The sequence below is a fragment of the Periophthalmus magnuspinnatus genome, chromosome 8 (assembly GCF_009829125.3).
Source record: "Periophthalmus magnuspinnatus isolate fPerMag1 chromosome 8, fPerMag1.2.pri, whole genome shotgun sequence".
NCBI lineage: Eukaryota > Metazoa > Chordata > Actinopteri > Gobiiformes > Gobiidae > Periophthalmus > Periophthalmus magnuspinnatus.
The window spans coordinates 2,880,055-2,904,207 of NC_047133.1; the positions used below are offsets into that span (position 1 = coordinate 2,880,055).

General features: G+C 41.1%; 2 protein-coding genes across 2 annotated transcripts in view; both read right to left on the bottom strand.

Annotated features, from left to right (window-relative positions):
* Positions 1-213: 213 nt before the first annotated feature.
* On the bottom strand, positions 214-9,622 carry LOC117374651 (E3 ubiquitin-protein ligase RBBP6-like). Its single transcript, XM_033970828.2, has 19 exons — positions 9,114-9,622; positions 8,591-8,690; positions 8,102-8,147; positions 7,173-7,220; positions 7,003-7,085; positions 6,772-6,862; positions 6,510-6,649; positions 6,267-6,430; positions 5,681-5,784; positions 5,467-5,598; positions 5,286-5,350; positions 5,091-5,190; positions 4,956-4,998; positions 4,807-4,849; positions 4,421-4,732; positions 4,095-4,217; positions 2,567-4,021; positions 2,346-2,466; positions 214-1,534 (listed from the first exon to the last, which is right to left on the bottom strand). Exons 1-19 carry the CDS (start codon positions 9,277-9,279, stop codon positions 671-673), a joined length of 4,200 nt encoding a protein of 1,399 aa, XP_033826719.1. The 5' UTR covers positions 9,280-9,622; the 3' UTR covers positions 214-670.
* Positions 9,623-21,212: 11,590 nt separating this feature from the next.
* Positions 21,213-24,153, bottom strand: part of cacng3b (calcium channel, voltage-dependent, gamma subunit 3b) — a 30,696-nt gene continuing 27,755 nt past the window's right edge. The window contains exon 4 of the mRNA XM_033971069.2: positions 21,213-23,659. Coding sequence (XP_033826960.1) covers positions 23,151-23,659 — 509 coding nt within the window. The 3' untranslated portion in view covers positions 21,213-23,150. The remainder of the gene's footprint in view (positions 23,660-24,153) is intronic.

Below are 24,153 nucleotides of genomic sequence, written 5' to 3' on the forward strand. Positions count from 1 at the left end.
TGGCACAGTTTAGGCGCAGACAGCCAAGCCAAAACGCAGTAATAGCCAGAGTAGTTTTGAATTGTGTTGTGTAGTGAATCTTACCTGAATTTTTGCTTATGAGCAGATTGGGGAGATGTTCGATCGATGCGTCACTGTAAAAGATGATGGCAACAAAGAACGCAGCGAGACATAATGTATAAAGAAGAAGAAAATGCAAACGAGTAAAAATTCACTTGTAGGATTTTTTATTTCCTTCAAAACAGGAAAACATTTTTGGCAAATTATATCTACCCAGCAGCTTGAGTGTTTGTTTTACATTTACAAAATGAAAATACATAAACAAAAGATTTATATTCGTCATTTGAATATTCACTCTTTTCAAGTCATTGCAAATCAATAATATCTTAAGAATGCACCTGAGGCAAAGAATCACACAATCTCTTGTCAGACTTGTCTTGAATCGACCTTACAGCAGGTTGTAATCATGTGCAAATTTCTTTCTAAGAGATTTCCCCTTTGATTTCAGTCACATTTTCATGAAGTTAAAAGTGCTTTGTCCCAGTGTGATGCAGCATAAGCTATATTACTATATTACTATGTTAAGGCAGAACAAGAAATTAAGGCAAAAAATAATAGGCACTTGTCAAAGAAAACACAATTCAAGTATGTTTATCCAACATTCTCTTTACTAAAGTCCTCCATCTTTGTTTCTCTTCTTCTTCAACTTCTTCCCTTCATCAGGACTGGCGTGTCTCTTCTCCTTTTTATGTCTCTTCTTGTCTTTTTTCCATTCATTTTCGTTTGTACTGTAGAATGACGTTTCTGCATATACATGTCTTTCCCTCTCCTCTATTCTTTCAGTATTCACTCCTTCCTTCTTTTCCTCCGTGTCTAGACTCGACTGGGCGATGGGTGTGGCCAGGCATTGGCTTGTGCACGTCCAGTTTTGTCCAGGATTGCTTTCTGTAGATGTTTTTGAAGAGACTTGGCCTTTTTCCCCACTGTGAGGTTGAGAGTGTAGTGAGGTCCAGTTGTGGTGAATGTTTGGGTCTTGGTGGCTGTTGTGCTGGTAGGATCTTGATGAAGAAGTTGACTTGTCACAGTTACCTCTCCACACTTTGTCTAGATCCATATAGATTTTGCGTGATGTGCCCTCTCTGCTCCTGTTTTCACCTGACTCTCTACATTTACTAGATTTCTCGTAATCTAAAACTGAGGTAAATGCTTGGCTCGAACAATTTGAGGATTTGCTATAAAAAGTGCTAGTGGTTTCCCTTTCTTTTTGGTGGCTGCCTTCTTCTCTCTTTCTGCCCTCGCTCTCTTTCTCTCTCCTTCTCTTTCTCTTTCTGTCAAAATCAAAGCTGCTGTCAGTTACTTCTTGGCCATTAGAGGGCGCACCTGCACCATCTAAACTAGCACTGTTATCTGTCTCCTCTGCATTATCTACTTCTACTAACCTTTTTGTTCTTCCCTTTACCTCCCTGAAATTTGAGGAAACGTTTGCTTGCAGTTCTTTCTCTGATCCACATTTTTCCTGTCTGGAGTGGGTGACCTAAAATGAAAAAAACAAAAAAACTGGACTTAATACAGTGTACTTATTATAACAAACACATTTTGATCAATAAGTTTAAACACTTGTACTTTTTCATTGTTACTTAGATTATGATGACGTTTTTGTATATGATATAATCATATCCTTTACAGGACATATGTCTGATTATGTGGGTACATTTGAGTTCAAACTTTTGCACACTTTCAGATTTTTATGTTTATGTAAGAATGCACCGATAGTGTTGAGAGTTAACTACAAGACTTTGCAAAACAAACAACTGTAGTCACCACTTCAGCCTATAATTCAAACTGTTCAGTCACTTCAGGTTATCAGCTTTTAACTCAACTGTTTGATTTCCATGACTGAAGCACTTTATCTCAATTTTCCACAAGGTGTGGAAAATCCTGTGTGCACATTTGCTGCAATGTCTATTACATAAAAGGAGATAAAAAATGTTGTCTCTTATATATATACACACAATATATATATATATATACACACATACATATTTTATATATTTCCTAAACTGATCCAGCATTCAAATATCTGTCAGTTTTTAAGGAACTGCACATCTCAGTACTATGTGCACGCTTTTCAGTCTTTAAAGGTGCACTATGTAACTTTTATGGCGTGTCTGCCACCTACCTTGTCTCCATGGAGATGTTATTGCTTTGCCTTATAATGCTCGACAGTATTGTATTAAACTTTTATCTCCATGGAGACAAGCAGATTAAATTTGCAGATTGCCTTTTAGTAACTCTAGTGAAGAAATGGTTTCCATTCTTTGCTCTGACAGCGTAAAAGGACGGACCTTCACATGTTCTCTGTGCTTCTCTACTGATTCGTCATCCATACATTTCTCCAAACACTTCGCCACTGTCTTTTGTTGCTCCTCACTGACGGTCACACCTCCAGATGGGGTCATTGTCAAGCTGCATTAACAGAAATAAATCAAATAATAACAAATCAAACCAAAACAACCAATAAACTAAAAAATAAAACAGTTGAAAGAATAATCAGTATAAAACTTACCTGCCAGGGTCCTTGGACATTCTTGGTTTCTCATCCTGGTCCCTCTCAGAGTCTGGGAGATCTTCTTGTTCCTGAGGTTTCTTCTCCTCCGTCTCCTTCACCTCCTTCTCTTTCCCCTCTGCCTCCTCTACAGATGTCAGAGCGCAGTGCCACAAGTCTGAATCCTCTTCTCTGATGGCCTCCTCTTCTGGAAAGATCTCCCATGAGTCGTTTTTCACATCCCTCATTTCTTTATCTGGAATTACCTGCTTTTCAGCCTCATTCTTAGGTTTATTAACAGCCTCCTCTATCAGTTTGTAAAATGGATTCTCTTTTGTGCGACCTTCAACTTCTTTAATCGTTTTCTTTTCCTCCTCATTCTTTTTGACGTCCAGTTTGATGTTAATGTTGATTTTTTGCGGCGTTTTCACATTCACACCGCCTTCCCACGCGTTCTCTGCTGTGAGTGGCTGAGGCTTCCACGCTGCTTTCTTCGGCTTTTCCCTTTCAAACACTTTGGGGAACAGGTCCGAAGTCGAGGAGGGCTGGATGAGAATATTTTGCCTTTGATTTTTCAGAGTTTCCTCAGTTTTCCGCTTTCTGCTCTTGTCCGACCTCGAGTCTGGTGAGCAGCTGCGTCCAGGTTGTCTGCTCCTACCTCGCTGCGTCCCTTCATGCCTCCTTCTATCCTTCTTTTTATCTAACGCTTTTTGATCTTTTATCTTTTTATCTTCACCTTTACTCTTTATACGTTTATCCGTCTTTTTAAGGGGCAACTTCAGACAGTCTTCAGTGTCTTGCTTCCTAAATTCCCTCGTCTTGTTTTGGTTCTCATCCTTGTCCCTGTGGTGAGACGCGTTCAGTGGCTCCTGAGATGCCCGGGAGCAGTTATCGCTCAGAGGGGAATTGCTGTCACTAAGCGATTGTGAGGGAGTTGAGTGGCTGTCGCTGGAAGATGAAGAGGAATGGCTGTGGCTGTTGCTCGAGCTTCTTTCAGATTGGGACTGTGAAGTTAGACTGTCACTAGAGGGAGGTGATCGCCCCCTGTGGTGGTAGGGAGAGAGAGGGGGCCACTGGGGCTGTGCAGGGGGCATGAGCGGTGGAGGGGGCATCTGGTGAAAGTGGCTGAAGTAGCTGTTAAAATACTTCTCGCACCAGTCTTTGTACTCTTGCTTCCAGCGCAGGTACATGTCTAAGCTCCATTCCTGGGCTTCTCTTGACCTATGTGAGCTTTCCTTTCTCTTTGAGCTGCTGCTGCTGCGGCGGCAGCTGCTGCTGGGAGAGGATGTGTCTGTGCGACGGTGGTCATGATGGCGGCTCTTGTGGTGATCTGGAGATTTTAGCCTCCGCTGAGAACGCGACCTCTGAGGTGATGTCGGGGTTGGCGAGTGAGAGCGTTTGTAGCTGCGGCTGTGTGAATGAGAAGAGTGAGCGCGGCTGGAGAGGCTTCTGTGACTGGACTGAGGGGAATAAGGCCTAGAAAAATGCAAAAAATATATTGTGAAAACAAAGAACACTAATATAAATAATTTTGTGTGTAAAAACATACCGTGCTCTATGGTGAGACCTGGACTGCGAGGGTGACCTACTGGAGGATCGAGAAGATTTGGATCTACGGGACTTTGAAGTATAATGATATGATGGCTTGTACGACGATCCTCTAGGAGGGGTCCTAAGTAAAGAAGAAAGTTATGTTCATTTAAAGTGAAAACAAGAATCACTGGAAATGTACATAAGATGAAAATAACCCAAAATTAACACATGAAGACACACTTAAACAATTAAGACTGACCTAAAAAAATCTAGAGGCATTTTTCCTGTTCCAAATATACAGAACAATAGTATGTGTATGGAGACTTGTACAGTGAAAGTTACCTCTCTTTGTTCCTTCTGTGATACAGCATCAACTCTTTGGGGAGAAGCGGAGGGATAGAGGTGGAGGAGGATGAGGTAAAAGTAGGGATGGGTGCCCCCTGGGGGCTGGGCCCAGTAGTCCATGGGGGTGTGGCAGTGGTGAAACCGGGCGGGTAAGTATTCAGAGTCTGCTGCTGTTGCACTGGCAGGTATGTTTGAACATGAGAAGGTGCGATGTTAGGAGACTGAGTGAGTGGGAATGAGGGCGAGGTAGAAGCTGGATAAGTTGTGCTTATTGAAGTCCAACTTTCACTGGGACTGGCTGAAGTAGATCTGTGCAAACAACAAAGAAGCAAAATAACACAGTCTGCAGATGTACTATTAAACCCACACACATGATTACTGACCTGTCCCACTGCGGAGGAGCCTTATCAGACTGAGACGTGGAACCTTTGGGAATGAGAGAATTATTTATTTAGATTATCTTATCTTATATTATATTATATTATATTATACATATACACACATACACATATAGGAATTCTCAGTCTCTTACCAGAATTAGTTTCATCTGTCACTGCTGGAGTAACTGAGGTAACCTGAAATGAGATTAGAGATTGACCTAAGTCACTGTGTCAAGTTTTGGTTGACTTAACAGACACATTCATCCGTTGAATGTTGTGGTTCTTACTAGTGGTATCGGCTGAGACAGTGAATCACAGGTGTCCGCTTCTGAAACTAACATAGACGGGCTTGCAGCTGGAGAGGAGTCTGTCTTCAGATCCACTTCTCTAAGGAAACATGAAAATATTGCATCAAACGGTGAGTGTTCCAAAGGCTTTGTGCAATAAAACTGTAGGAATTTGCAATATTGTCAAGTACTTACTTATCACTGGTTTTCACAACAAGGGTGGTGCTGGATGAGTCAGTACTTATCTGTAAGTCTGCTACCTGAGAAGAAACAATATATTTAAATAAAGTCTAAAATGTAGTGTTTCTTAAGCGCTGGGCAGAAATTGTAATTACGTTGTGGAATATAATAATTATGCTGGCACCGTAAGATTTACTTGTGACTTGTCGGGTTGACTCTGAGACGGTGGGGTGGGGGCAGGACTTGGTCTTGGAGTACAATCTTGAGACATACATGGATTTTTTTGGCTTTGGGTGGAAACCTGTTCCTTTGTGTAATTATTCACAGCCTGGGTATAAAAGGAAAAACATAGACTGTAAACAAGACATTTTAAGTAATGGCACAGTGATAAAAAAAAAAAGTTAAGTCACCTGGCGCAGAAATTTATTGGCTATGAGTGTATCTGGGGAGACGTCTGATTGGTTACAGGTTGGACAAATGTGGTCTTCAGAATTCAGCAGAGCAGTGCGGATACCTGGACGATACACTGGGGTTAATAGAGCTGAAGTACTGTTAAATTTTATATTAAGGATGGGCCAATGTTTTTTTTGAGCCAATATAGATAGTCGATATTTAGCCTGCTGCTGTGGCTGATAATCAATATTTGCAGATAGTGAAATTTAGCTTTTAAAATCCATAGCAAGACAGGATTAAATTATCTTAAATTGAAGTAAACACAATCACAAATGATCTTTTCACTTTTGTAAAAATAATAAAATGTATTTATCTGGAATATAAAATAACTTGCTGCATGATTGTGTAAACATACAGCCAGATAACGCTGTTCTATTCCTATTTTTACACTGAGAGTGTTAAAAAAGACAAATATGATGCACTGAGGACAAACTGGGAATGGCACATGAGTACACAGAGACTGGGGCGGTGCTGTAAAAAAGACTGATATTGAAACAGATATATAGCCCATTCCTACTTAATATCAGCATATTTGTCGCTTACAATCATCGCAGTAGCTGTTCCCACAACACGGTATAACCACAGCGTCATTGAGCAGTTCTTTGCAGATAAGGCACAGGAGTTCATCTGGGATAGTGGCGTGTGAGGGAGCTTCAGCTGGGGGCTCTTGAGCGGGAGGCTTCTTTTTACCAGCAGCATAGACTTCACTGTTTAATAAAGCACACTATATTGAAGTAATGCTGAAAATAAATCAGAGATAGAGAAGTGATGTTTTGGTGCACTCACGCGTCAATGGCTGGAACTGCATAGTGTCCACTGTTGGTAAGCATGGCACCTTTAATGTTGGGATCGTCCACTTCTACCATGAAAGAGCGAGGGATGCCTGTGCTCTTCTTTATCTTAATGGCAGGTTCAGCATTTTTATCCTGTAATTAATCAATCAAATAACACATTTTTCCATGGGGCAATTCACATTATCTTAACGCAATGACCTAAAAATAGGACATGTCCAGATTTAATTTTGAATTCAAACTGGTTTTGTGCCTACCAAGCTCACAGGGCAGTTTCGGATGTGATGCTCACTGGATCCACAGCGGTAACAAATGTAGTTTGCGGGAAGTGGGGCGCCGTACTTGTAGCTTTAAAAAGAATAATCATGCATACATTAATATTTCAGCAACAGGAAAAATAAAAGGTAAAGATTAATATTTAAATATGTCATACAGGGAAAGCTAGAGATAAAGAAAATTCTACACAAATTTGAGAACGAGAAACTCACTTTGAGCTGCCATAGAAGGACTGACTCATCATGGTTTTGATCTTATCGTCTTCTGTGTCGTCGGAACTAGCGATGTTAGCCATCTGCACGCACACACGAGGTATGTGTAAAGAGGCCGAGGTCACAGAAGAGGAGCAGAATCATTCAAATATAATAAGAGTAAAGCATACCTGTGAGAAAATGGGCAAGACACCTGACGTTTTCTGACCATCCATCGGCTAGAATTGAACATAGAGTTATTCAAAGCTACAAACACTGAACATGACAAGCTGGGAGAGAAGCTGTAGTGCTACGCAAAACTATTGTATACATTAAATATTTAGAGGCAATTAACATTTCCAGACTTGGGCTATGAATTGGATATATGAACAACCCAGGTGTCTTTTAACATTCTTGAATATACCCAGTATAAAATAAAATTATAATTTGAACAGTAGCTTGTACTGTGCATTAATGTTGTGTTTGTACATCTAATCCTGTAGTACAATAAACCCCGGGATGTGAGAAGTGTCATCAGATGTGGCCATGCTAGTCCAGTCTTTCTGGAACGGTCAATTCTGCATCTTATTTTTCTCTTCAGAATACAGTATGACTTTACAGAAAACACGTACAACAAATGTCATAAGAAGATTTATATAAGCAACTTTATTGATAAATAAACACAAGCAAAGCATATGTAGGAATAGTCCAAAAGGACTGAGGCAGGCCTGCTGAGAAATCAGAGAGACAGTTAAGTCACGCACAGTCATTTTGACAGCAGCATGCACAGGGCTCACGCTAAAGAGGGCCAAGAGACATAAACACTCTTATTATACTCCGAGAGCTTTAAACAGACAGTGGTCTGTGTTTGGTATAGATACCAGTATTTCTTGAACCTTAGGTGATTTTATCAGCTTTGAATAACAGGGCTGCATGATACTGCTGACCCGCCCAAGTGACCTCCCAAATTCTGCAGATACCACAAACTATGGTCTGATTACTCACACAGTTCGTTTTTTCTATAAATAAAATCTGATTATATGCTAATTAATCTAAGCCAATATTCAAGAAAACATTTTAAAAATGTAATATAGGAGCTAGTGAAGTTTGGGATACGTACTGATCTGAAGAATCCATAGCTGGAGTTACAGGCCTCTGGGCGCTGACTGAAAGAAAATAAATATTAAATTTAGCAGAGGGTGAAACTGTGTGATTATCAGTTTTAATCTAATGACACTTTATCCACCGTTATACACAAGTCATTTAAGCAGGCATGCAGACCACACTGCATGGTGCTGACAGGGCATGTCACATGACCCACAGTTTGTTCCAGTGAGGTCTACACACCGGCCCATAGAATGCCAACAGCTCTGCTGGTTTCAGGTCTAGGTCTAGTCCCTTTGAAAGAGGGATAGGAAGAGAGTGGTGGAAACGACAGAAGTGAACAGTGTCTGAAACACACATTATACATTTTATTTATGCAAAATTTTTTAGCCACCTGCTGATCAACCAACATGAACAGTAGTATTTTGGCATTATGGCTGCTCTGTTGACTTGTGGATTGATACGGAAGGGAACAAATCAAATGCCTTTTATGACATTAGCTTACCTGTTGCTGCCACTTGAGCTGGACTTTACTGTATGTGAAGGGACTCTGCGAACAATGACCGAGGAGCCTTTGGGGATTGGGCTGTCCTCTTCTGTGTACTCTGAGGCACAAACAGTACACTACATTATAGGAGCACAGATACATTATTAGGGTTATTATGACATAACTCTACATTGCAGCTGCTGGTGTTGGCCTTGGCCCACACTCCATCTTCATGACTGCCCTCTGATCCAATCATCTGTCTGCTATTTTTATCCCACACTTAAACACCACTTTACGCTGAGGCACACAGCCCTGCCAAAAGCGTGTCCTTAAGTGCACGACGTGTTGAATGTGGCCTTTTCATTAGACCAGCCGCGCTTTTTGTTCCCATCATTCACTTGACACAGTGACGCAGCCCTGGAGCTCACAGCTGTCAGCCCGACCACAGACCACGTGCTCTCCGCAAACTTCCACCTGCTCCAGTGGAAGTGAAATAAACCCAAAATAAAAGCGTCCAGGAGCGTGTGTAAAGTGGTGTTACCTTGTTTGGTCTGTGCGTTGGTGATCTGCAGGTCACAGTCCGCGGCTCGGAGCTTCTCTCGGCTCATGATCAGCCTCTTCAGGTCACTCACTGTGATGTTCACGCCGTCAAACACCACTGTATTGTAGCTCAGTTTGGAGGAGAATTTATAATGAACATGCGTCATTGTGTACAGGTCTTAGCTCTTCTCAGATGGTCCTTAATGGTCCTTGTTGTGTCAGCTTCTGGACGAGTCTGTGGAGTTTAAAGTTAGCCGCGTTTAGCCGCACGGGTCCGCCGCTAACAAGCTAGGTCCGCAATTAACAACGGGCTTTTAAAGTGGCAACCCGGGGATGACATCTCCCAGCGCCAAAGGAAACTGTTAAAAAGACCAGAGCAGCAAAGTTAGTGCCGTCTCTGGTTTAAAGTTTGATTTCCAAATTGTTACAGTGATTCCGAACAGTTGTGACAGAAACAGCAGCTCCAAAAGCAACGGCTCGTCAGCAGAGAGACGCACGAGCGCGTGAGGCGTTTAAGACCAGACACACGGTCCGACTTTACACTACTTCCCTGAGATGAACCAGATTACGCATTTTAAAAAAACAATAAACATGACTAAATATATATACACTTGCATCCGGTCATACGGATTTTACATACTTAAAAAAATCTGCACTTAACGCGTTAACATACACAAATGTTTTATTAAGTCATTAAAAGTAACACTTCTTTCACTTCCGCATCTTTTCGTGATGTCCTTGAAGGTAGCATCTTTCGATTACTCGTTTAAACCGCGCCGTTTGTGGACAATGGCAGGTCACATTTGTAATACACTGCTGAAATTAAAAGGAATAGCAAAACCTTCTTAGAATTTAACGCTGTGAATTTATTTTTGTGTTTTATATCTCTGACCATATGTTTTATATTGGCTCGCTTAACTCGATTCGCATTATAGTGTTTCAGTTATAGTCTTATAACCTATGCATAAAGTAAAGATACATGTCTATATGATTTGCCTAAATTACTGTAGTATATTAAATAATTAAATTTTCTTAACACAAGAGCATTTCAGGCACCACCGTGTTTATCCAGCAGAGGGCGTTTGAGCACCATTTATGATGTGAGGGTCTGCAGAGTGGGTCTGCAATCTGGGTCTGCAATCTGGGTCTGCAGTGTGGGTCTGCAGTGTGGGTCTGCATGTGGGTCTGCAGTGAGGGTCTGCAGAGTGGGTCTGCAATCTGGGTCTGCAGTGTGGGTCTCCATGTGGGTCTGCAATCTGGGTCTGCAGTGTGGGTCTCCATGTGGGTCTGCACTCTGGGTCTGCATGTGGGTCTGCAGTCTGGGTCTGCAGTCTGGGTCTGCAGAGTGGGTCTGCATGTGGGTCTGTAGTGTGGGTCTGCACTCTGGGTCTGCAGTGTGGGTCTGTAGAGTGGGTCTGCAGTCTGGGTCTGCAGTGGGTCCTTTTTATTTGAGGTGAGTTTACAGTGGTCTGCTTGACAGTTACATGACGACTGTGATTTGCCATGGAGAAATTCAAAGTGGGCTGAGAAATAATAGCCTGTTGGGAGCCACTGTCAAATCAAAATAATGGTTCATTCTAAAAAACATGTGTCTGCTTTTTGAAGAAGAAAATCATGGAGATTTTAAAGATGCAAATATTGGCATGGTAATGGAGACAGAAGGTGTTATGGCCTATAGACTTAGGTTTGAATTGGTCTGCTTCTTTTAGAGCTGTGATTTATAGAAAACAGCAACACTGATTATTATTCAGTTGTTGTTTTTTAAGATGTGCAAAAATGTCATGTTCACCCCAACCCTTTTAAAGGTGCACTATGTAACTTTTCTGGTGAGGGGTACACTGCCCTTCTTTATGGAAATGTTACAGTTTTGCTTAAAGTATTCCATAGTTAAACATTTTTATTTTTATTTTTATTTTTATTTTTATTTTTATTTTTATTTTTTATTTTTTTATTTTTGTATTTATTTATTTATTTACTTTTTTGTATGTGTGTTTTACTGAAGAACAAAAAAGATAAAAATAAAAATATAAATAAAAAAGCATGCATTCCTGTAAACCTATAACTTGCTGTTCTCCATGGAGATAGTAATAAGTAAGTTTAAGTTTAATGTAACACAGCAGAACAAAACAATAACATCACCATGGAGAAAGTGGGAGGCCCTATCTCAGAAAAGTTACGTAGTGCACCTTTAGGTTTAAATGTAAACCACATAAGCTTGAGCAAATCCAACATTTTTTGCTGTCTAATATTTCTTGTTCGGTGCTTAAACGTGTAAAAGGAGAACACAGAGCTAATACTATCTGAGAAGAGGAAGACGATAGAATGTTTGAGGAGGTCTTTCTCTCTTTCTCTGTCTCTCTGTCTCTCCCTCGCTCTCCCTCTCTCGTTTGCTCTGCTCAGAGGAGGGATTTGCCCTATCTTCTCTGGCTTAGCTCACCATTGTGAAAGCAGTGGGAGGATGGAGGGATGCGGGAGGAGAGAGGAGGAGGAGGCTGAGAGGATGAAAGGGAACCAGCTGGTGCCTTTAAACTGGTCTTCTCCTCCTGATGGTGATATGATACAGGACGTGGCCTGTGACTCAGCCATCAAAGAGCCGCGTGGAAACAATGATATCTGTGCTGCGGATGCACATGTGTGGGTGCATGTGCGAACGGTGCGCGGTGTGCTGGGATAGGGGGATAGCATCACAGTGTGGCTTTCTGTCATAATAATAGGATTCTTGCTAACTGATCTACTGTAAGTGACATCAGTACAGAGATTGGTTTTGCAGTGAGGGATGATGGACGTGCATGATTTGGACTGCAGTTAAAGGAGCTGTACCACTTGATTTTTACAGCCATAAAAAAGCGAAAAAATTGATCTAGTTCATTTTAAACTGTTTGCAGTGAGTTATAAATGCGATTCACAACTTTCAGAGGCCAGTGCAGAGTTGTATCGTCATGTCACTCCTGGTTTGTGATGGATTAAAACACTTAATTAGATGGAAACAGAACACAGCAGCCTCGTTTTGACTCTTTACAATACATATTCGTACTGGGGCTTTGTTTCAGACAAACTAGGTACAGCCTCTTTAAGTGGAACTACTTTATTTGAATGTATAATCCAGTTTGTTTGTTTTTTTTTTACGTATCTCAACTTTTAACATTATAGAACACAATATTCAATGTCATGCTTAGACCTTTTCTGCTGTTATATCTTTGAATAAATGTGAATATGGGATTTGTTATAGCTTTACAAAAACATCCCCACGAGCAGCTGTAACGTGAATGAATCATCTTTAAATGTCCAATCTCATGTCAATTGAATGCATTGTTTTAAATATTCAGTTTGGTATATATACTTTGCAAACTACTCCATCTATATTGGCATTAATCTGTGTTATCTGTTTATTTATTTGGCTGTAATAAGGCACCGTAGCGTTTTGCACAGACCCCCACAAAACGCGCAACAGCCCTTCACTACTGCGGTCAAATCTAAATCCAAATATGGCTAAAATGACAATGGTATAATAATTATCCATATTTAAATAATCCATCAAAAATATAAACAGTTTATTTATTACTTTGTTCATCTACACCAAATTATTATTGACATTTAAAAGCATCAGAGGCCCTAAAGTGTATCTCAGCAGGATCGTCCTGATTAATGTTATTTAAGAATTCCCCAGACTTTTGTATTTTTGTAATTCCAAATGTCATCCACTCTCCCGTACGCCTCACCTTTCAAAGATGGCTGATTGCTTATATTTGCTTGTTAATGAATTGCCCTCTTGTCAACACGCTGCTCTAGAGGAGTTTTTGTGACAGCCCTTTTCTCCCTGCTCTAATCCTCTCTCTCTCCTCTTCTCTCCTCTTCTCTCCCTTTCTCTCTCCCTCTCTTCTTCTCATCTTTCTGCTCCAGCAGCGTTCACAGCTCCCGGGCATGTTTTTTTTTTTTCCTGCCTTTTTTCTTCACACTGCAGATGGCTGTAGTAGTAGCAGCTCTCCTCTCCTCAAGATGTTGCGTTCACTGACACACATGCAGCCTGGCATATACTGGCTGGCTGCTCTCCCTTCGTAGTGGTGCTATTATTCAACGTGTTCACCCTTCTGGAAATAAATAAATACATACATTTTTATTTTATTTTATTTTATTGGAGCTGCGTAGTCTCAAAATATTAACTCACCATGTATAACTCTTCTGTTTTAATGATTATTTGCGATTATTTATGTGATTTTAATGTCGTTCTTATTCTGTAAAGCACTTTGAATAACTTTGTGTTGGAATTGTGCTGTACAGATGAACTTACCTCGCCTTGTCTTGTTTTTATCCAATCCGAATACAAAATTTCATGAGATAATTTGTGTCTCATGTGTGTCAAAATAACAGAAAGTATGAAAAAAATATAAACAATAATGATAATACTGAAACTAATTGGGGATAAAATAACCCTAAATCAGAAAAAAAATATTCAGAATGTACAATATTGTAAAAAAAAATAAAAAAAAATACAAAAACAAACAAAAAAGAAAAAAAAAGCCAAATTAAACACTTTATCAGTTTTTTTCTATCAATAATGAGTCATAGAAGTTTGGATTCAACGCTCTAAAACAGTCGCTCTCAAACTTTTCACTCCAAAAACTGGGCAAAGAAAAGATTTGGCTTTCCGAGTCCCATTAACAGACTGTAAATATAAATTGACATAGCTAACCTGGCTCCAATTCACTTTCTATTGAAAAACCGTGTCCATTTTCTCTGTACCTGCTGCTCTCAGACTCGTAATTTTGGTCTTAAATGTTCGTATTAACCCGCTCTACATGATCCTGTGGTTTTTATTTCACTATTGTGTCTGTAACTCAACATATAAACATTCATAACAGACAAATCAGCGTTAGCAACAGGTTCCTTTGACAGTTTTATCTCACCAGATCTTGTGTCATGAGCTCATGTCCCAAAAACTACAGAGATATGACTGAGATTCTGGACTCGCCAGGCAAAGGTAGATAAATAAAATAAACCTCACACTCCGGGGGATTTTCGAGGATGCTGGAACGTGTTTGATGATCAGTGATTCTGTATAAGTTCAAATGGAAACGGGGGGAAAAAAACAAGTCAATTCCACGGCGCGCATCCGCAGACGAGCCGCGTTCTCCTCCACACACACACACAGAGCGGAGGTAGAGATAGTAACAGCAGGTCTAGTCCCACTGAGCCTCATTCAGTTGCAAACAGCTGTTACATCTGACACCCTTTTCATATTAGCGTGTGCATGTGTCAGCTGCAGACAGACCTGGGTATTCGAACACAAAATATCTCTTATCTTTAGCAAACGTATTGTCATTTAAAGCTCATTTTTTTTAGCAGCTCAACATCAGGAATTGTTCAAAGCTTCAAAGATTTTCTATTTAAAGGTCTATCACTATGTAATTTTATCTGCTGATGCTGTTTTATTGAGATGTTATCGCTTTGCCTGGAGTGAGGAATATAGCTGCAAACTATACTGATCTCCATGGAAACAGCGGGTCAAGTTACAGGTCAGATCTGAGGAAAGGTGACACCGTCCGCAGTAAGAAACATCTGCGCTGAATACATGCAAGATACTGTAGATAAGTTGATGCAATTCCAGAAAAAGCAATAGCACGTTCAAGGAGACAAGCAGGTCTGGATCCTACACTAGAAAAGTTCCGTAGTGCAGCTTTAACACGTCCACGCAGAGAAGTTGTCTGTGTTTGTCTGTGAATAGAGCGGTTTGGTTGTTTTCTTTTTGCTTCCTGGAGAACACTTCCCTCGCGTTGCTCTCTCCAGTCAGAGTATTTTTGCTTGTTGATGTAACAATCTGCCAAATCGACTTCACGATCGCTTCAGTCTGATGAAAAAGAGCAGCGGAATGACACAAATGTTTAAAGAAGAGGTATTACGCTTCTATTACATAACATATTTAGACCATGTTGCCTTTTATTGTTTTGAAAATCCTATATTTGCCAAACGTTGTGAAGTTATAATCATTTTTTTGCATCATGCTTTTGTGTATTTAGGAGAAATTGTCGTCCTGGAGCGTGAGTGACGGCTCGTGTGCTGAGCATTGGACAGAATCGTACTACTAACTGTACGGAGGACTTGAATAGTGTCACAGTTCTGCCAGTTTCCTTGTTTATCCCCAGTCCAGCTTCAATTTCCAGCCTATTCCGGTCCTTCGTTTGCTGCCTCCCTGTTTTCCCCACACTTGCCGTTCGTTAGTAATCAGAGGTGTCGCCTTTATGTTCTCCCTGTGTTCAGTTTGAGTGGCTGGATTGTCTTTTGTTCATTTCTTTTGTTCATCATGTTTTTTTGTGTTGCGTGAGTCCAGTTACTACCTGTGTGACAAATAGGACCTTGAAGAGAATGCAACTTCACTAAAACATGCAGGGATGACACATAAAACCACTTCAGACGTGACTTTGACGAGGGAACAATGTTATAACACGAGAGAAAGCTCCAAAAAGTCGATAGATTGCACCTGCTTGACCCATTATAGACCATAAAACTCTTGTATCAGCTCAATAAGATCACATATTTACGATCTAAAAATACATAACATGCACTATTAATGATCCGCACCTTGTTTTTCCTTCTCAGTGCACTCTTTTGTTCCATTTTAAGACATGGACCGTGCACAAATGAGGCTATTCTTTCGTCTGACTCAGTCCTGTGACGTTTTCTTTACAAACGCTGCTTTTATTTTTAGCCCCTGCACATGGCATGGAGGTACGACATGGCTGCTGTCTGCTGAACCATTGTAAAACATCTGATGGAGGAATCCTGCTGGGAAATGCTCACTCTTTTATGGCCTATTACCATAAAGGGCCATTTTCTCTTATTGGGCCAATGGAGCCGAAGAAAGCAATTACTACAGTGGAGCGAGAGGGGGAAGGGGGGGGCGAGTATCTATATATCGTGACTGTATATACACGTGCCAAACACAGATGTAACAAAAGACAAGTGGAGACCAATTGGGTATGGTAATCCCACTCACCCACTCGGCTCCGTATAACCATAAAGTCACGTCTCAGCGGTGACGTCAGCATATAAATATTCATCCGACTCAATCCTCCCTCTCAAATCTCTCTCTCTCAGCGCTCAACGTCGTGCTCCCAGTTCAAAAGAGGAATAAAAGTACTAATTATAGACAGCCAGTATTATAGTCTAGATTCTCCACACACAGAATGACGTCAATATAAACACAAATATATGAGTTATGGGGAATAATGGCTCTTAAACTGCTGCATAATTTGAAACAGGATGATAAATCGGCCTGGTGTTTTTTAAGTCTCACCTCACAGCCAGAAGGTCCTGGGTTCGATTTCCACCAACAAATCTGGAGGATCTTATTGGACAGTTTATGTAACACATCAGCCACCTGCTTGTATCCGGCTTTTCCTGGAACGTTCCACAGTTTGATTGTGTAAAAGTGACATTTATGGCTCAAAATGCCGATATATAGACTATTTTTACATTGACTTGACCACGACTTGAAGCTGGTGACATTATGTTTTTGTGGAAGACACTTCTGTGTAGTGTAGCATGTGCATGAGTAATGTGTGGTAAAAAATTGAGCCAATTCATGGATTTTGGGCAAAATTATTCCTTCCTGATTTGACAGTATTTGTGACAGAAGTAGACCAGTGTGAAGTGAATGAATAATGCAATGTAAAGTATATTTAAAGGTCCCGTATTACGCAAAATATGAACTTTTAGACAGACTATAATATTGTTACCTTATCAAAAACAGACCTGGAGTTGTACTGTGTTTCATTGTCTTTCCATTTCCTTCATTATCAGTCTTTCTACGACGCTCTGTTTCATCTTATGATGCCGTGAAGCTGTAGTTTTCAAGTTTTTTCAAGTCAACATCTACGTTTTGTTTAGCAGAGACGGGCAATTCCAGCGCTGAAATGATCCAAATGATCTCTGAAATGATCTCTAAAAGTCTAAATATGCAGGGTTTGTGCGTTAAATGTGTGTGAATGCAACAAAACTCAACTCCGGGTGTGTTTTTAATGAGGAAACAACATTATAACATAGATCAGAACACAGAACACACTATAAATTCAATACAATACACCTTTTGATCAGTTTAAAACACCTCGTATTTGTAAAAAAATGAGAAGACACGAGAGAAACTTTGAAAAGGTGGCTGTTTATTTTTTTCATTAATATGTCGTAGGTATATAATATTCTTTGTCTCTAGATATAGGTCATCATATTGATATCATGTAAGTAAAAGTGTGCTTTTCTTCACAGCAGCTGTAGGGGGCAGACTGCTGTCATGAGAGGTTTACATTAGAAAGTATACGGTGGAAGTGGCTGGCAGTTGTGTACATGATGTGTGTGTGGGGGCATGCACTCGGGGGTGTGTGTGAAAGGGGCTCACATATGAGGTAAAGAACGGAAAGAGAAAGCTGCCCACTGATCATCCCCAAAACCAATTCATCGATTCAAACCACGCACGACAAAAAAACAGGTTCACGTTTTAGCATGGCGCCACTGATGATCACGGCGAAAACACAGTCTAGAATATGTCACAATTTGATACTGATTGTTCAAAATTTGTAGTAAACTTTTCTTGTGTTGGAAAAAGAAAAAAAAACAACATAATCCGTGAAGTTCAAAGGTCAAACGTTTTCCACCAGTTCGCCTGAGTTTGTTGAGTTTAACAGTCCCCAGTTTGGTGTGGATAAAGTCAGGTTTTCTGTTCGGTTTGTCTGTGAAAGCCGGACTTTATCCAGTACTTCATCATGGCTCATTGGAGAAGGATCAGAATCAGTTTGTGGCATGGCTTAGTTTGGACCAATCAGAACCTGAATGTACCTGTGCGACCCCCGTTTGAACGCTCGTCTGTCAGGTCAGTGAACGCAGCCTGGATATGTTCTGCATGTAAACAACACCGGGAGAGTTGAGCTTCTTAATGATTCACTCTTTTTCAAACTTATGGTCTGCTGGTAGTAAACATAATGGCAGATTTATAGGCAAAGATTATGTTTGAGGAAGTGTGACTGGAAATTATCGTTGTTATAAAGCAGTTGTCTTTTATATAGCTTTAACTACATCCTCTTCATTCGCTGTAAGTTTCCGCACTAGTGCCTATTAGTACAAATGACTGGCTGTGTCAAATGAATTAGTTCCACCAATTAAATGTAAAGTAATTACAGAATACCTCAACAGATAGGATAAGGTTACACAGAGGTGTAGCTATGAAGATTTTCATATTTAGATTAGCGTAAATAAATCATTTGGTGCTAAGTAGGTTCCACTAAGTCTAAAGTTCAAGCTCAAACAGCTAGCTTCCTGCTAATCATTTGTGCAATAGTACGACGTAGTATATGAGTAAGTTCAGTTATATTTCAATTTTCATAGACTATTTGTCCTACTCGAGCCATCTCTATTTGAGAACAGACTTTGGCTCTGCCCTCGGGACCCTCTGTGGAGCATCAGCTGTCATAGGGGACTCAACATAGCTGCATCCTGGAGCCCCCTCTGCCAATCCTGAAATAGCATCACAAACTAAAGAGAAGGGAAAAGGCCAACAGTCTAGCCAGTAGAAAAGAATCCCGGGCCCGTGTGTTGTAGCTGAATGGGAACAGTCCATAGAGTTATGGCTGCATGCGCCCGGGCACAGGTTAGCTCTGCGGTGGGTACAGTGAGGCCCCGTGTGATGGAGCTGAAGGCAGGAGGCAGGCACTGGAGCAGGGCCACCACACACATGCTCTCACAGACTGTGCACGTCTGCTTTGTCACATATACACCACAGACGGCCAAACAGGAACACAAACACAATGTCACACACAAACAGGATTTTCTGGAGAGTTGGACTGTATTTCACACAGTGGACTGAGCTGAATCATGATGTTTGTTTATCAGCCTGGATGCTCTAACTCATATTATAACAAAAACATTTTAAACTTTGGGTCACATTAGCCTGGCTTTATTTCAAAAACTGTAAAGCTAAAAGTTAGGGCTGTCAATTTTAGAGCGCTGTTATCATGTTAATGCAAAGTGATGTTAACAGCAACATTTTAATGCAAATTAATCGCAAGTTCAGCTGAGTTTGAAGAGACGGGCGAGTTCATACAAAAAACAAGATCAGAGCGAGGCCCAGGGTCGGACTAGAATGAGGCTCCGGGTCAAAGTGAGGCCCCGGGTCAGATCAGAGTGAGGCCCTGGGTCAGAGTGAGGCCCCGGGTCAGATCAGAGTCTCATATCCAAAACAATAGTCTTCTAAAAGTACGATCACTGTTTAAGACGTCAAGGCTCCTGCAGTTTAACTAACGCTTCCTGAATGGCTCTTACACCATAAAAATCTCTGAGTTTTATTGTGAAAGAGTCAAACAGAAACAGCACATCACTGTTGGACACTTGACAGAGCCTCAGCAGTGTTTAAATGACACTGATAAATGAGACAGATCAGTGATCATAATGTCACTGCTTCACATCGTTACAGTTGGGTCTATATGAGATAGAAGATATTATTTCTAAAATACGTTTCTAGATAGTATTTATGCTTAGAAATGAATGCATTAGTAAAGTGAACAAGAAAAAGAGAAAAATGCAAAATATGTTATTGAAAGCTAAATGTGTTATTGTAAAACATACAATTATTTGTGTATTAAATCAGGACAAGCGTGTGATTAATTGCAATTAAAACATTTTATGGATTGACAGCCCTACTAAAAGCAAAGATCATGTTGGTTTTGGTGAGGTCATTATTATACCTTGGCTTTTTTGTATTTTTATGGCATTTTTGTTCAATGCAGACAAATAAGCAACCTTGTCAGGTAGGTAAGTAATTTGGCACAAAATGTGTTGCATTTGAGGCTGTAGTGAGTATGTGGGATACTGCTGAGGACAGTTTAGTGGAGGCGTGCTGACCACCCGCTCCCATATTGATCTGAGCTGCGTTGGGTTATGTCCAGAGTGTCCACTGCTCCGCGGTGTCCTTATCACCTCTCAGAGGATGTGATTAAAACAACACAATCTCACAAAGCACAGTTAAGTAGAAAACCAGTCTAGAATAATATCATATTACAAAGACTAAAGACCCCCTGTCCCTGCCCCCTCCACTAATAGATTAATAACTATAGTATGTGACAGAGCTGTCATCTCTGCACACTGGCACCTTTAAAATAGAATATATTTTACTAATAATACAATTGTTTTGTTGTTTAAACAACAAAGCTTTATGGTGATACCAAAGCTGATGGAGAGTGTGGAACAGCGCCCCCGCTCTGAAGTAAACATCAATAACACAGCCAGGCCTGTAAGGCGTCAGGAGCAGGCTAGTGTCCCACAGGAGCAGAGATTAGGGCGCAGTCTAACCCCCTACACACACACAAACAGGGTGTGTGCGCTGGGGCGGATGGATATGGCATGCATGCTCGAACAGGTCAATGCTGACATGGCTCATGGATGGCAGTTCTGACCTCTGACCCCTAGGCAGTGGACCCTCAGGATCTAAGGGGCCTTCTATGTGCTGACCACTCGCTACATCGCTAGTACTACTGCTGAGTCAGGCTAACACTGCTAATCTATGCCCAAACACACTAGAACAGCAAATCATCCAGGACTAAGCTACTCAAGCTCCATTTTTTTAAATCAAGTATTATACATCCTCCTACAGAATTATATCCAAAAGAACCCTTTAAGGCAATATTTGATCTTTTTAACCTAAGTAAAGAGTACACTCTATTTGTTGGCCTCTGGTTAACAATTGTACACATTGCATGTCATATTCACTTATGTGGTGTTGAGCTGGTGTAAGGATGTTGGGAGCAAATGTACTTGTCCCAGTCTTCCTCGACACGATGTGTTTGGCGCTGAGCAGAGAAAGCCCTTGTGTGCTCTTGTCCTTTAAAAATGCAAAGCCCTTGCTCAGAAAAAGAAGATGCTGTTTTTCCTTTTCACACCCCACCACAACGGCTGATGTTGTAGTTATCCTGCAAAATTAATATTTACACGCGGAGGATAGTGGGGGGCGGCGTTGCACGTTTGTACCTTTAAGGTGTCGTTACAGTCCATAAAGTAGCAGCGTTATAAAGTCAACAGTGAGTGAGGTTTGAAACATCTTTTATTTTATTTATTTTCAGGGCAAGTATAGCGGTTGGCCTGTTTCAGCTGGGTTCATCTTTGTACAAAACAGTGCAAAGGTGGTTTAAGGAAATACCCTTCAGTTTCGCTTACAACATCTTTCACAATGTAGCTGTCACCTCTTAGTCCATATGTGCATGTGTGTGACGTAGATATAGCTCTTAATGATCACCAATGATAAGGTTCTCCATTATGTCCGCCTAACTGCCTAACATTTACTGGAGAGAGAGAGGTAGTGATGAATCATGACTAAACTGGCTGTGTGCAAAATATGGCTTAGAAAAGATTACATTTACATATGTAGATAAATCACATAATGACATAAGAGAATGGAAAGGAAAATCTAATATTATTACACTTAGTTAAAGCAGTGAGCGATAGTAATTCGGAAAAGTGGCGTCCAATTTTGCTAAAGTACAGATGCCATGCTGTTATAACAATAGAAAATTATTAACCCTTAAAATTTATAAAGTGTAGGATTCTTATATGGCACTGAAGTATTTTTTGATCTATCGTTTTTGTCAATTAGGGCGATGTTGACGTTCTTGATTAGTGTTTCTCAAACTTTCCACGACGCAAGCTCCATTTTGAGAAGCACTTATCCAGATCATGAACTTTAGGAGTCAGTTACATCACAGCTTTTGGTTATAGTCTCAAAATGAAAAACTGATATGTCTCTTTAGGAAAATATTGTTTCGATTGCTACTTTTGCACCTTTTAAATTTGGTCCATACTACAAGCACTTTTCTTTCAGTGCGAGCGACTTGTCTCAGGAAGCTTAACTTAAATGCTTAGGTTTACACAGTGAATCCTTGCAGCAGCGTTACATCAGCTCACGTCCGATATTTTAAAAAAATCTCTTCGCTAACTTCTCGCCGCTTTCGATTGTTAGTTACAAATTACTCTCCGCTGCCTATATGACGTTTTGGCTTGTCCCTATGGGGGGTATAATCACAGCTCAGTGGTCTCCTCCTCATCCCACGACCTCCGGACTAGCTACCCAAAACTTGCTATAACGGAAGACTGGCCCTACATGTAGCTGGGTGTCCCTCAAGGGGGTGGCGTTGGACCGAAGATGTTCGTGGAGGTGTGGTGAGGTATGGCATGGGAGGGTAAGATGACGTGAAGATTTGGTGAAGATAGATAGTTTAGCTTCGTGGTGAATGTAAAGAGATGAGATAGGAGTGATAGGAAGCACCAATGATCTAACAATACCCTCAATAGAAATTAAGTTGGAGTCACACGTTTGCCCCCACCTTTCAACTGCTAATTCCAGTCAGTGTGTCTATACCGCTCTATACATTTGAGAATTGACTTGGAATCAGAAGAAAGGAGGATAGCCAGGAATGGGTGTGATTCACTTCAAGTTCAGCTAGTTCTTAAAAGTGATTAATAAAATAAATATGTTGAATATATATACAATGTGTAGTAAATTATCGTAAGTTCCACAAATGGACTATTTTTATTTTCGGGCTAACCTTAAAATGAACCAGTCCATTTCCTGAAGTGTCGACTCCCTCCACTCTCGTATCTGTTTTATACAACTGCTGCTGCTGCTGCTGCTACCCAACGATGAAAGGTCAAAAGGTCAAAAAGCGTAGGTCAAAACGCTCTCACCTTTCACCTCTCGTCCCACTTGTTCACATTATTCGATCAGGAGAAGTTGCCCCGGCATGTGCCACCGTAGCGTTTCGTTCACGAGTTAGTCAGTTATGGTGGTAAAAGTGGTGGCGCTTGGGAACAACTCCTCCGTTTAAAAAAAAAAAAAATAGACCCTGCTACACGATTGCACAGGGCTCAGAATTCACAGTTCAAAGGCTACAAGTTCACAGTTTTTCTTCCTCGCAAACCCACCCTTTTTAGCTTAGCCCCCACCCCTCCAAACCCTGTGTTCCCCACTTTTACGTTACATCATCCTCGACTCTGATTGGCTGATTTCTCACACAGGCGTGGTCCGGCGGTTGGGGTCTTTGCTGTAGTCTTTAGTGAGCGTGCTGCTTTGAAGAAACTCCCTCTCCGAATTCAGCAAGCCGCCCATCCCGCCCGATTTGGTGCCCGCGTTGCCCGGCTCCCTCGGGTTCAGGGTGTACATGGGCAGCTCGGAGGCGGCCGGCCCCGTGTACCCTCCCTTACCCAGTGGCGATGCGTCTCGGCTGGGCGCCTCGGAGGAGCGCACACTGGAGCGACGACGGAAGCGGTAGCGGTAGGAGGGGATGCGGCTGAAGGCGGACTTCTTGATGAGCTCCGTGCGGGATTTGGCGCGGAGCTTGCGGTGCTTCTCGATGAACATGTGCACGGCCAGGACGCCCACCATCTCGGCCATGATGAAGGAGAGGGCGCCGAAGTAGAAGGACCAGCCGTACGAGTAGGACTTCTTGCTGTCGCTCTGGCCCGGGTCGCCCGAGTTGGCTGAGATGTACACGATGATTCCAATAATGTTGCTCAGGCCTGGAGAAGAAAATATGACATTATCAAACATTTTTATAGCGTTTGAGGAAATCTATCTAGTCACCCCTTGCAAAAACGACTGAACAGATAGATAATTAGATGGACAGCGAAACAGAAAGTGTGCTGTTAGCATGCTAATTATTGTTAGCATTACTATGGCAATATAACTTCTACCTCTGAAAGTTGTGAAATGTGTGGCTCTCATTGCAAATACATGCATTAGGAAAGTTAAAATTCTGTTTCTCACGTTTTTAAGACCATTAAAGCAGATCTATTCCGCAAAATCAACTTTTCCGAGCTTTTAACCATGTAATAGTTGTTTCTCCTTCGTATTTACCATCTGGAAGTTGCATTTGGAGTGATTCATGCATGTTTGGGCTTATTTTCAGGACGCTGTATTGCCCATCAAACCCCGTTTTCATCGCCACGGCATACGCTCACTGCTCTGTACTTACTTCATTCTCCAGTTTTATTTTCTTAATTGGTGATACATG

Bases quoted from the DNA above. Each gene is read 5' to 3' on its own strand.
- LOC117374651 (XM_033970828.2), bottom strand. From the start codon at position 9,279: ATGACGCATGTTCATTATAAATTCTCCTCCAAACTGAGCTACAATACA. The intron at 8,148-8,590 runs GTAAGCTAATGT...ATTTTCTTTCAG, and splicing joins AGCTCAAGTGGCAGCAACAG to TCAGCGCCCAGAGGCCTGTA. The intron at 4,733-4,806 runs GTCAGTAATCAT...TTGTTTGCACAG, and splicing joins GCTCCTCCGCAGTGGGACAG to ATCTACTTCAGCCAGTCCCA.